The sequence below is a fragment of the Diadema setosum genome, chromosome 14 (genome assembly GCF_964275005.1).
Source record: "Diadema setosum chromosome 14, eeDiaSeto1, whole genome shotgun sequence".
Classification (NCBI taxonomy): Eukaryota; Metazoa; Echinodermata; class Echinoidea; order Diadematoida; family Diadematidae; genus Diadema; species Diadema setosum.
In genome coordinates, this window is record NC_092698.1 from 25,774,778 (window position 1) to 25,787,574 (window position 12,797).

At 37.3% G+C, this 12,797-nt stretch overlaps 1 protein-coding gene across 1 annotated transcript; it reads left to right on the forward strand.

The window, feature by feature from the left end:
• Positions 1 to 9,986: 9,986 nt before the first annotated feature.
• Positions 9,987 to 11,911, forward strand: LOC140237482 (uncharacterized). Its single transcript, XM_072317408.1, has one exon. It carries the CDS (start codon positions 9,987 to 9,989, stop codon positions 11,787 to 11,789), a length of 1,803 nt encoding a protein of 600 aa, XP_072173509.1. The 3' UTR covers positions 11,790 to 11,911.
• The last annotated feature ends 886 nt before the right edge of the window (positions 11,912 to 12,797 follow it).

Sequence of the window (12,797 nt, forward strand, 5' to 3'; positions counted from 1 at the left end):
ACAAGCTGTCCTGTATCAGCTGGACCGGATCCGAAGACGTTGTGTAGATTAATCAGTGGACCAAATAATCAGGAAAAAACAGATTAGAATATCGACCAAAGATAAAGATTTGTGGGTTTTTCCCCCTCCAAAATTCATGGGGTATGACTTTCATTCTTTTCTTCGAAATACACAGGGCCACGAATTTTGACCAACCGTCCAATGAAATTAAATGACCCCGTATCAAACACAGAATTTCGTTCAACGTTTGGCGCAGAACTAACGTCACAGACGACCAAGAAAAAAAAAATATTTACCAAATCAAAAAACCTCTACAACATAAAGAACCAAAAAGGTTAACACAGTTCAAAAGAGAAAAATCAAGAATTCGTACGTCTGGTGCATCAAGAATTTCTTACGGGTAAGTAGAACCGAACCCTGACAATACAAGAAAGAGTTTTGTTCTGTACCCCCACAACATTCGATCAGGTATTGTGTCAGGGGAGTTGTAGGTGGAAACAGGGGGATGACCTCCCTGGTCGAAGTAACCCTTGACTGGGGGACATTCAGGGACCCCCTCGACGAGTGGTATTCCCCGTTCCGCTCTGGTGTTTGCGGCGGACGGCCTACCCCCATACAAGGAACTGCTGTTCAGGTATATTTTGTCGCACCTTACTCATTAGTAAGAGAGAGTCAAGGTTAGTCCAGAATGCTTGGTGGCAGAAGATTAAATATCGTGCTTGCTTGGCTAGCTTTTTATGTTTCCATACCCTTGCAATTTTACATTTTTGGCATGCAAAGAGAAAAAAAAGCAACGAAAAAAAGAATCGTTGAAAAGAAGAGTATACAAAGTGATGAAACAAGCAAAAAAACACCTTGTATGAAACATTGCAGGAAACATTTTCAAGAGCTTATTTGAACCTATATAATGTATCTCACATTTTTTTTTTTTGTGTCAACAGGTATGGATATGAGTATGAGTGAGTGTGTGTGATGGATGTGTGTGTTTGTGTGTTTGAGGGCCTTTACATACATGTCTGTGTTACAGTTAATGAGAAGCAAACGTCATTCTTCTTTCACCTTGTTATGAGAAAAAAAAAATCAATATCCATGATGTTCAAAGCTCATGATTTTTAAGTATACTGCAGTCAAGTCAGTGGAAAGACACCTTTATCATTATGATTGATATTTCAATGTTATTGACATTTAATTATTTTCACGACTAGTTACTCCCAGGTAAGACGCGTTCCATCGAGCGAAATTGTTGGGGAGGATGGAAGAAGAATTGAGATGAACGCACGCACATCATCCTTTCAGATTTCTCCGTATATTGCTGCCAATGACCGTTCAGAGTTTCCTCGTTTTCCACCTGACTGACAGAAATCTGGACAAAGGGACGGACAGCGAATGTCAACGACCGGAGAGCGGCGTTCAAGGCGAGATGATGAAGTGGACACGAAGGTGTAGGAGGAATTGAGCCTCCTTGACTTGTGTTCGCGGAATGACAAGAGTAATTGAGTGTATGGTATGAGAGAGAGAGAGATGAGAAGTTTGAACGGACAGTACAGGCTCTATCGAAGAAAACGCGTTCGACATATCAATACAGCTGCATTCACTCCATCCATCGATCTCCCCGGGTAGAAACATTCTTCAACGCATCAGCAGAGACAGACGGGGGGGGGGGGGGGGGAGGGGGGGGAGGGGGGGGAGGGGGGGGGGCAATAATAGCCTGTGTCAAAAAGAGGTCACTTATGTGAGTGCTCTGTTTTAGCTTCGGAGCAGCAATTCAAACATCACATCGGGATACTAATTATTCTAGGAACTGATCACGTTGTGTTGATGGGGGGATGAACCGTTTCCGCCAGGTGCTTCTTTTTATTGACGTAATTGCACCTTAAATTGTTGTGGGAGAGGGGCCACCCGTAGTCTCACCACATTATTGATGAATGTCAAGCATGGACGACAACATTAGCGGTGTTTATGTTCATGTCCCTCTTTGATTGACAGGGAGGAGTCGCGTGAGTCCAATCTTACAATCACTTGGTAACTTACATAATAACACTGGTTCCTAAGGAAATTATCCCAGACCATTCCCCTGACCCTAACCCTGATCCTAATCCTGAACCTAATCCTATCCCTAACCCATCCTACTGTAACCCTAATCTTTACTCTAACCTTGTCACTAACCAGTATTTAGCCGTTATGGGGGGGGGGTACTTGTCCTCGGGGGGTAACTGCCTTGAGACAAGTAAGACATGATGATTAGCTTGTAGAGAGCCAAATCTGTGCTATAAAATGATTAGTCAAATCATGTCCTCATAGTCAATTTAGTCTCTCATAAATGGTGTAATTTAAAGAGAAAGATGTAGGCCTATTCTTTGAGGCAATTATGTACTCCAACAGAACAAGTTCATAAGTTTGTAGTCACCAACCGTTCAATCTTTAGACATTCTTTCCTGGCAACACGTGTACCAATCTGATCGGCCTACTTTGGGAGATTCCCTAAGCGAACACTTAATCTTCCTGTTGTTCACAATCGCACGATATCATGTCAAGAAATGCTATATAGTTCCGGATTCCAAGGTGCATGCTATTTTGTTAAACTGTTTGGGGTTACTTGTGTGTGTGTGTTGTTGTCGTTGATTTCTGTTCTGCTTTGCATTCCATCCAGGGTAGTGGATCCGGGAAAACGATTCCGGTTCGGAATGTTAGCGATCACTTTCTTCTTGTACTTGAATATTCCTGTTGGTTGTTTTTCTCGGTGGTGTGTTTTTCTTTTAAGGTCATTATTTCCGGATTGGAAAATCATCATATTAGCCTATATTTTCACCCGCACCCTCTGGATTAGAAAGTATACGTACCTCAGATCATACTGGAAAAAATCAAAGAAATGCCCGCTCCCAATGCCAGGCTCCCTTCTAACTCCCCCCCCCCCCCCCCCAACCCTCAAACCCAAATTCTGAGAGTTACGAAGAAAAGAAATAAAAACAGATAAGGAGGGAGGCATCAATTCTGAGTTCCAACATTTTCTTAGATTTCATTGCCCTTCAATAAACATTTGACTACTGATATGAGATTATACTCTTGGTATATCGCACTGGCTGAATGTTGTTCTATGTCGTTGACGTTGCTGTTATCAAGTTATCAGCCTTATCGCCATTTTTTTTTTTTGTTGTTGTTGTTATTTCTGTGAATAAAAGAAACGAGAGGCAGGTCACTGTGTTTTCATCAGAATGCATTAGAAATTGGGTGAATGACCAGCCCGACCTAGTCAAGGTAAAGCAGAGCAAAGGGAATCCCTTTTGGAAGATCTGACCAGGTACGCAGAAAAGACCCCGTGTTTTGCCGTAGATGACGTACAAGTGGTGGCCAGTTCTTGGGGGCCGAGGTCACCCGCTATTGCTGGGCACACAAACCTCTGGTGCGGTTGTACGCAAGGTGTTCCAGCCGAGTGCGCAGGCCCCTTTGTAATGTTCGTGCTCTGTGTCCACTCCAGTGCGCGTCCGTCGATAAGTCCGATAATGATCAACCTTTACAGTCCAACGTACATGAGCCACGCACGAACCGAAAGCTAATCACACACTATTGTTATTGCCTAATGTTTTCTCGTTCAATGTCATGCCAGGAGCTCCCTTCCAGTGCAAGAGAAATTGGGCTGACAAGGAAAGGAGATGAGATGAATATCCAAAAACAAATCAAGCGTGTAGTGGAAAGAGGCATCACAAACAAACCCAGTCAACTGCACGATAGTCATAACACTGCTATGGATTCGCTAAAATCAGGCCAAAGGGCAAATCATATCAACACAACAATCACATTGTTCGTTTGCCTGCTGAGTAGACGAGCTCCACTTTCTTTGCTCACATCTCAACATAGTGTTATCACATTTTCAATCTATAGGTTCCTTGAACAATTCCGCCTTGCATATTGCAGAAGGTATCAAAATCAATAGTTTCTCATACCTTTTAGCTTTCACATTTAGAAAGTAAAATAACTGAAAGTAACGATGAAAGTTGCAGGAGAAAAAATATCAACAATAGTTTCAATATTCTACCAATCGAAAGAAGGTTATCACTGATAAAAAAAAAAAATAAAAAAAAAATCGCGCTGCCACACTGTGATACGCAGAATTGTAGTCAAAGGTATGAATAGCGTCATAATCATGGCGGCAGCAATCAACTTCACACTGACCTTCGCCTCCAAACGACCCAGTCAGTACATCGTAGGTCCAAAATCTAGCAAATTCTAATACCTTCCACCAAGAAGGCGACATCGCGCTGTTATCCTCCGCTTTACAACACGATATTCAACACCATACACCACCATAATTGTTCAGCCAAGGGATTGTATAGTATTGGTTGACGTGAGGATTCGGCTGTTAATGACATTTTAGAGATATTTAGAAACCGCTATATATGAAATGTTAAAGAGCAAACAATTCAAAGGGGATTGAAAGTTTATTTGATGAAAATCGGTTTTGAAATGGCTTAGATATCCGAAAACAAGGTAAAACAAAGAGCGTGGGCTGTCGCATTTTATTAGGATCGCTGTTTTTGGATATCTCAGCCATTTCAAGACCAACAAACTGTAAATTCCTCTAAGAATTCAAATGTTCTTTCATATTTCATAGGAGGTTTCTCATTATCACACAAACACCCACCCACGTACACACACACACACACACACACACACACACACACACACACACACACATACACACACAGTTGGAAACCTGCAGCCGATCTAAACCAAAACTACACACCCCTCTAAAAATAGAGTTGATCAAACGAACAGAATCCCAGAAGTTCCGGTATAAAGTTCGAATGTATAGTGCGATAAGATAGCTATGTATGTGCTTAGAACCTTCAAGATGTTATACTGGTGACTACCACAATAAGTTGTGTATTGATCAAAATGATACTGCGTTTTTATGTCTTATTGATGATCTTATTTTCATCTTTATTTTTTGTTCCATACGTTCATAATTATTGTGTAATTTGTATTGTTTGTAATCATGAAAATCAATAAAACATACAAATACAAAAAAAAAAAAAGCTATGTATGTGCTTGATAATGGTATCGGTATAAGCCATGTCATCTTTATCTTAACGGCTACAGATCGTTTTTCCAAAGGTTCGTAATTTCCGATATGAAATAATATTCGTTTTCTGAAGGTCTTATATGCCGAGGTTCGTTAAACCCGAAAAAAAAATAATAAGTTCTTTATTCCGCAGGCTCGTTAGTACGAAAACGAAATAAGGTGCGTAATTCCGAAGGTTCATCTAATAGCACGAAATTTTGTTTTTACTCACGGATTAGCGAATGTCATTTTATTTTTGGATAAATGAACCTTCGGAATAACGCCATGGATGAATGAACTTGATGATTTCATTCTCGTACTAACGAACATCTAGGTAAATGGAACTTGCGTGATTCGGAGTGACGAACCTTCGGAATGACTAACCTTATTTCTTTTTCGGATAAACGAACCTCCGGAATAAGAAACCTTCTAAGAACGCCACAAATGTTCGCGTTACCGAACCCTATTTCATTTTCGCAAAAACGATCATTAAGGGAATTTGTGTGTTTCGGAACCTTCGCATATCAAATCTAATTTTACCCAAATTTCTGTGGGTGTGTTACTCTCAGCACAGTGGTAGATTAATGATAGGAAAGCTCATGTATCTTTCAATGACGGGTGCATAGCACAAAGCAAACTTCAACATGACCAACCCGATCATGTAACTGCAACGTCATACTTGGTGAATGGTATGGAGAAAAAAAAAAGATTCTCTTTTAACCTGAGTGCGAGAGAGCAACATTACCCTATATATCTTGGAGAGGGAGTAAAATCCAAAGCCTCCATCCGTCACAAGTCTGGTATCTCGGGAAGAGTTATGAAGAATGGATAGAATGAAAGATGGCGGCGCACACTAATGCGTGAACACGTGTGGATTTTCGTGCCCTGAATTTATTTCAATTTTGGTCTTAATACTGCTATTTTTTACATCGTATGGACAGTTGTGAACGCAAGAATGGACCAAACCTCCAGCCCGGCGAAGAAAAAGGTAAAAACAGGCACACTTTCTGATGTTTCTGTGATTCCAAACGAAAACTTGAGTGTACCTACAGCGATGCCGGACGATGAAGAACAAGCCCCGGCATGGGCCCGGGCGTTTGAAGCCCGTATGCACGCTAGATTTGAGCAGCTGGCTGCGGATTGCCGAAACAGCCACGGCCTTCTCGAGCATGAGATTGGCGAGGTATCTGACAAAGTAAGCAAACTGGAAATTGCATTAGCTAAGGCAGAAGAGAAAATCGACGACCTAGAAAACCGCTCGCGGAGATCTAACATTGTTATTTTCAACCTGCCAGAAACGGAAGGAGATGATGCCCATGAGGCTAGCGCGAGTTTGAAATCAGTGAAGCTCCTACTTGCTGAGGCCAAGATCAACATAAACATTGAAGACGAGACCTCCAGAATCCATCGCACACCTACATACCGTAGCAACCAGAAGAACTCTCGCCCTCGCCCTATTCATATCGGGTTCAACAGTTATCGTGTAAAAGAACGAGTCAAGAAGGAGCTGATAAAGTTTGTTTCAGGCCCAGACCAGAGATGCAGGAAGATTTTTGTCAACGATGATATGTCTAAGCGGGTGTTGGACCAAAGAAAGGCTCAGCTGACCAAGTTCAAAGCTCTCAAGGAAAAAGGCTTCAAGCCTTTTTTTATCTACCCAGCCATTCTGAAGGCGAGAGATTCTTCGGGCAGGATCGTAACACCAACGGCAAATACCGACGTTCCCAGAGGAAGTTAAACAAGGTGTCTTGTTTCATGCTTCAGGAGCACCAGATCGGATTTTTTTTTTTCATATTCGCTGTTGTATGCTTTTTAAACTATTTTTCGTGATTATAAAGGCATCTCAGGATGGAAGTCCAGTTAGAGACATGTGGAAGATCTGGTACACAAGAAGAATATCAACATTAACTACTGATAACTGATATACTGTTGCAGAATATACTGAACCAATGTTACTTCTTGAGAGAAAAAAAGGAGAGGAAGCCGATTTGAAAACTCCAAGACTTTATTCCATTTTCTGGTAATGTTGTCTGCACTTGGCTGTATTATTGTTTGCAAGCTTTTTATTTCATTCTGATCGAGTTCTAATTGATATCGTTTGTTTCACTGTATACAAAGTAGAATTAGTGGTACAGTAGTTAGTAACTTGTATAATGGGTGTGTTTTGTTGTTATTCTAGTTTAGTACTGGTTAAAGAGAAGAAGTCAATACAATTGATTATACATTACACTCATAATAGATTCTTATTATTTTTTCAAATGTTATTATCATTTTAATATTTTTTTTCAAATTTTTGATCTTTAAGAATAAGATCTTCATAATGCAAGTTTGTTGTAAAAGATTTATTGGTGTATTTTAAAGTAAAATACCCCTTTTTTTTCTTCCGTTGATATCTTTACTGTGGAAAACTAAATAAGGTAAACTTATTTTTATTTTATTTGGAATAGTAATTACATTTAATTAATATAACTTATGTGGATTCCATTATGTTGTTAGCAGAAAAAAAAAAGGAAAGAATTTTTTTTTTCTTTGAGGGGGGACCTGAATGGTTGTAGTATTGACTGTTCATATGATATATTTTGTATTTCATTTTTATTTTGTACCAATTCATATGTAATATGAAGGGCACGATTATGATATGTGTTTACGCCCCCATGCGCCGGTGGCCATTGAGGCCACTCCAAAAGTTGCACTTTTGGCCCGGGCCGTTTCACAATTTGAGGCCCGGTGCCCTATCTTGTGCACCCATCCTTTTGTTTGTTTGTTTTTTTCCAATTGTTTTTCTTTTTTTAATCATACCACTTTTTTCTAATCTCACAGCAGCCGCAAGTATTATTATTCAGTATGTTTTTGTATCTCATAATTTTAATTTGTTGGCAGTTATTTTGTCTCAGGTGCTCTTGCTCTCAAACTTATTGAAAGTCCTGTATAAAGGTAATAAGAAATGGACTGTTTTCCCCACATTACAAATATGGATTTAAAACTTGCAACATTTGATTGCAGGGGAATTCAAGATCATGTAAAAAGACGCAAAATTTTTCATTATTTAAGATCCATTGAGAGTGATATAATTTTTCTTCAGGAAACCCACTCTTCAAAATCGGATGAACAATTTTGGATGCAACAATGGGGTGAAAAATCATGGTTTTCCAGCCATTCTTCAAACAGTAGAGGTGTAGCCATTCTAATTCGAAATAGGGTTTCATTGGTCCTTGACTCTTCTTACATTGACCCTAATGGAAGATACCTCATTATATCTGCTAGTATTAATGAAGTTCCTTTAGTTTTAGTAAATTTGTACGGTCCAAATAATGATGACCCCAATTTTTTTCTTGAAGTCTTTAACAAAGTAGACCAATTTAAATACGCTTCTATTATATGTGCTGGGGATTTTAATGCTGTTTTGGGCCATCTGGACTATCAAGGGGGTAGGGACACCCACTCTAATGTCAAATCAAGTGAAATGCTAACAACACTTATGGAAGAATTTAATCTTTGTGATATTTGGCGTACTTTTAATCCAAACCTTAAACAATACACCAGACATCAAAAAAATCCTAAAGTGTTATCCAGGATTGATTATATTCTTGTTTCTGATAACTTTGTTACTAATTGTTCGCAATCAAAAATAAGTCCAGGTATTCAATCTGACCATTCCCTCGTTACATTAAATTTTAAAGGTGCCCAACCACTAAGGGGTCCAGGATTTTGGAAATTGAACTGTCAGTATTTACACAAAGATTCAGATTTTTGTACAATCATTAGGGACAACATTGAAGAATTTAAACTTATTAATTTTAAAAGTAACTGTAATCCAAATATTTTATGGGATGCGCTTAAATGTACCATTACCGGCATTTGTATAGAATACTGTGCACGTAAAAAGAAAGAAAAGAATTTCGTAAAAAGAGAACTTCTGCGGGAAATAGAGGAGGTAGAAAAAAAATTGAGTGTTGACTTAAATGATGATGAGCTTCTTAATGAGAAGGATTTTTTAACCCAAGCCTTAAATGATATTTTGGATGAAGAAACCAAAGGTTTAATTATTCGCTCGCGCATTCGTTGGATTGAAGAAGGGGAAAAAAGTTCAAAATATTTTTGTAATTTAGAAAAGAGGTCTGGAGAGAAGAAAAGTATTTTTAAATTAAAGAATGATGATGATGAGATTATTGTTAAGCAGGACACTATATTGGAAGAAATTTATTCATTTTATCAGCTCTTATACTCAAAACAATGTGATAACAATTTAGGTGATGGAAAAGATGTTTTTTTAAATTCTATTGAAATTCCCCAATTAAATGAAGTTGATAAGGATTTTCTTGATAAACCACTTTCAAAGAAGGAATTGTATGATACAATTACCTCAATGAAACATAACAGGTCACCAGGTTTGGATGGGCTACCCATAGAATTTTATATCGTGTTTTGGAAAGACATTTCTGATTTACTTTTAGATTCGTTTAATTTTTCCCTGCAGAATGGACTAATGTCTAGTTCACAAAGAAATGGAGTCATTACTTTGATTCCCAAAAAAGATAAAGATCATTCCTTTTTGAAAAACTTCAGACCAATTTCTCTTTTAACAGTAGACTATAAAATTTTAGCCAAAACTTTAGCAAATCGTTTAAAAAAATGTCTCTCGGATTTGATCCATCCAGATCAATCTGGTTTTTTAAAAGGAAGGAATATTGGAAATAACATTCGCTTAATTATTGATATAATAGAATATACAGATTTAAAGCAAATTCCTGGAGCAATTCTTCTCCTTGATATTCAGAAAGCTTTTGACAGTGTTTCGCATGATTACTTGTATCGGGTAATGAGAAAGTTTAATTTTAGTGATAAATTTATTGATTGGATAAAGGTATTTTACTCAGGTAGGAAAAGCTATGTTTCAAATTATGGACATTTGACTACACCAATAAATATGGAACGAGGTATTTTCCAAGGGTGTCCTATATCCCCATACCTGTTTTTGTTGGTTATCGAGTCTATGGCTCTTGCTATTAGACAAAACCTAAATATTAAAGGTATCCCAGTGGGCGAAAATGATTTGAAAATTTCTTTGCTAGCAGATGACTCTACTTGTTTCATTGACGGTTCACAAAACTCGTTTAAATCACTTTTTGATACTATTGGTTCATTTTCTGAGAGTTCTGGCTGTAAGCTTAACATCTCTAAATCAGAAGCAATTTGGATTGGTTCTTTAAAGGGTTCTCAAAAATTTCCATTTTCGGAGAAAGGTCTTAAATGGAATAAGTCTACTTTTAAAACTCTGGGTATTCATTTTTCTTTGAACATAAGTAATCTGTATGATCTTAACCACAAGACAAAGCTTAAATCCATTGAAAATATTTTGAATTGTTGGCGTGTAAGAAATTTATCTCTGGTCGGGAAGATCTGTGTTATAAAGACCCTATTGCTGCCTCAACTTCTGTATTATTTTCCGGTATTATGTATAAAAATACCAAAGAAATTTTTTAGACAAATAAACACAATACTATATAAATTCATATGGAGTGGTGGAAGTGATAGGGTCAAAAGACACCTCTTGTGTAATGATTACTCTTTGGGTGGTTTAAAAATGATTGATCCATACATGTTTTCGATTGCACAAAAAATGACATGGGTCAAAATGCTTCTTGATGATAACTATCAAAGTATATGGAAATTTATTGAATTATGTATTTTAGATGATTTTAGTGGTAGAAAAGATATATTGTGGAAAGCACATCCCCCTGCATGTATTTTGAACAAATTAGGCTCAAGTCAATTAGCCGAATCTCTTCAAACATGGTACATTTTTAGAGAAAAAATTGTTAAAGATGAATTTAATACAGCTTTTTCTGCAATTGGTTCTTGTCAATGCATTTGGTTTAACAGAAGTATTCGTTCAAAATCCAAACAATACTTCTTGTATGAAGATTGGTTAGACAAAGGTATTGTCTTTATAAGTGATCTACTCAACCCTCCCCATCCAGGTTATAAATTATTTGAAGAACTGATTTTGGATTACGATATTAGCAAAAAGGACAGGCGGAAATACAATTTTTTATTGAAAAATATTCCAAAAGATTGGTTTGTTTCCTCTGATTTAACTCCAGACAAAATATTTGAGGAAATTAAAGCAAAACTTTTAAAGACTCAAAAAAATCCAAAGTTCGCTTACAGTATAATACAAGAAACATGTTATCCAGAAAGACAGACTGTATTTTGGAGTGACCTCCAAGAGTCCGAAGAAATCAATTGGGAAAAGGTTCATGTGAACAACTTTTTATGTACCATAAATACACGTATTCGATCTTTTTATTTTAAGCTATTTCACAGAGCTATAGGTTTGAATAACTTTCTATATAAAATTAAAAGAAAAGATTCTCCCAATTGCTCATTTTGTAAGAATGCCCCTGAAACCTATATTCATATTTTTGTTCAATGTCCGTCAGTTCAACCCATTTGGGAGGATACTCTTAAAGCTATCTCTCAGAAAATCAATAAGCCACTAAATGTTTCATTATTTGAACAAATGTTTGGTTTTGATTCTGATAAATTTTTGACATATCTTTTTCTTTTACTTAAATATTATGTTTATATTTGTAAATTTCAAAATAAACCACCAAGCTTTAAAGGTTATAAATCGTATGTCATAGCCAACAAGGAGCTTGAGTATAATATTGCTAAAAGAAATAACAAACTTTCGATTCATTTCAGGAAATGGAGATTTGATCTGTAAATAGTATTTTTAGTTTTGCAGACGACATCTCACATGGGTCTGTATGAGTAGTTTTAACCTTGGCATGTTTTGATGGTATACAATGTGTATGTATTTTACATGTTTCTGCAGAATCAGCCATAATTTTGTATCATGTATAATTCAAGAAGTTGGTTATTTTATCTGTTCTGTGGAATTGGGTGATTCAAAAGCTTTTTTGGTTTTTAAGGCTACATTGCCCATACAGGTCTGTGGATGATGTTTTATGGGACATTGTATTAATTTGTTAAACAGGAAAGCTTAATTGCTATTGTCAAATACATGTAGCCATGTATTCGTATCTTTATCTATAAATTGAAAAACCCCTCATCTTCAATAAGTTACATATATATATTATTTTAATGTAACACAATTTTTCATATTCTTAGTGCAAATTGTACATATTCTGTATGTGTCATGTTAGTTACACTTAATGTGGATGGGGTACAAATTTTCATGAGACAGAAGGACTGCCTTCATTTTCCCTTACCAGTAAGTTAGATTACTACTAGTATACTGTACTAGGATTGTAGGTACATGGATGTTGAGATATTTTATCATTTGTTAAACCTGAAAGAATGTTATGTACAATAGTACATACATGTACTTATTTGGGTTTTGTATGAGTATTATGCAAAATTTGTTTACATGGTTTATGCTGTTTTAGGTTGTCTTCCATTCCAGCGAGTCACATACAGTTTATACTGCCAGCAGGTTTCGGGAATGACTCCGGCTTTCCGTTGGCGGCCTTGTGTGCCTGCTGGGTGGGTTTGCTGCTCTCTCTATTCCGGCCTAACCCGATCGGCTCTGTGGGCAGATTCCATTTTGTATATTGATTATTGTGTGTGGGTATGCATGTTTGCGTAAGTGTTTGAAGAAAGAAGGGTCGAGTAAAGAGTATCGTAACTGTGGGTGGATGATTTGTCATGTTTAACTCAAAATGTAACACTCGAATAAAGAATGGAGTCTGCCAGGGGCCCGAATTGGTGC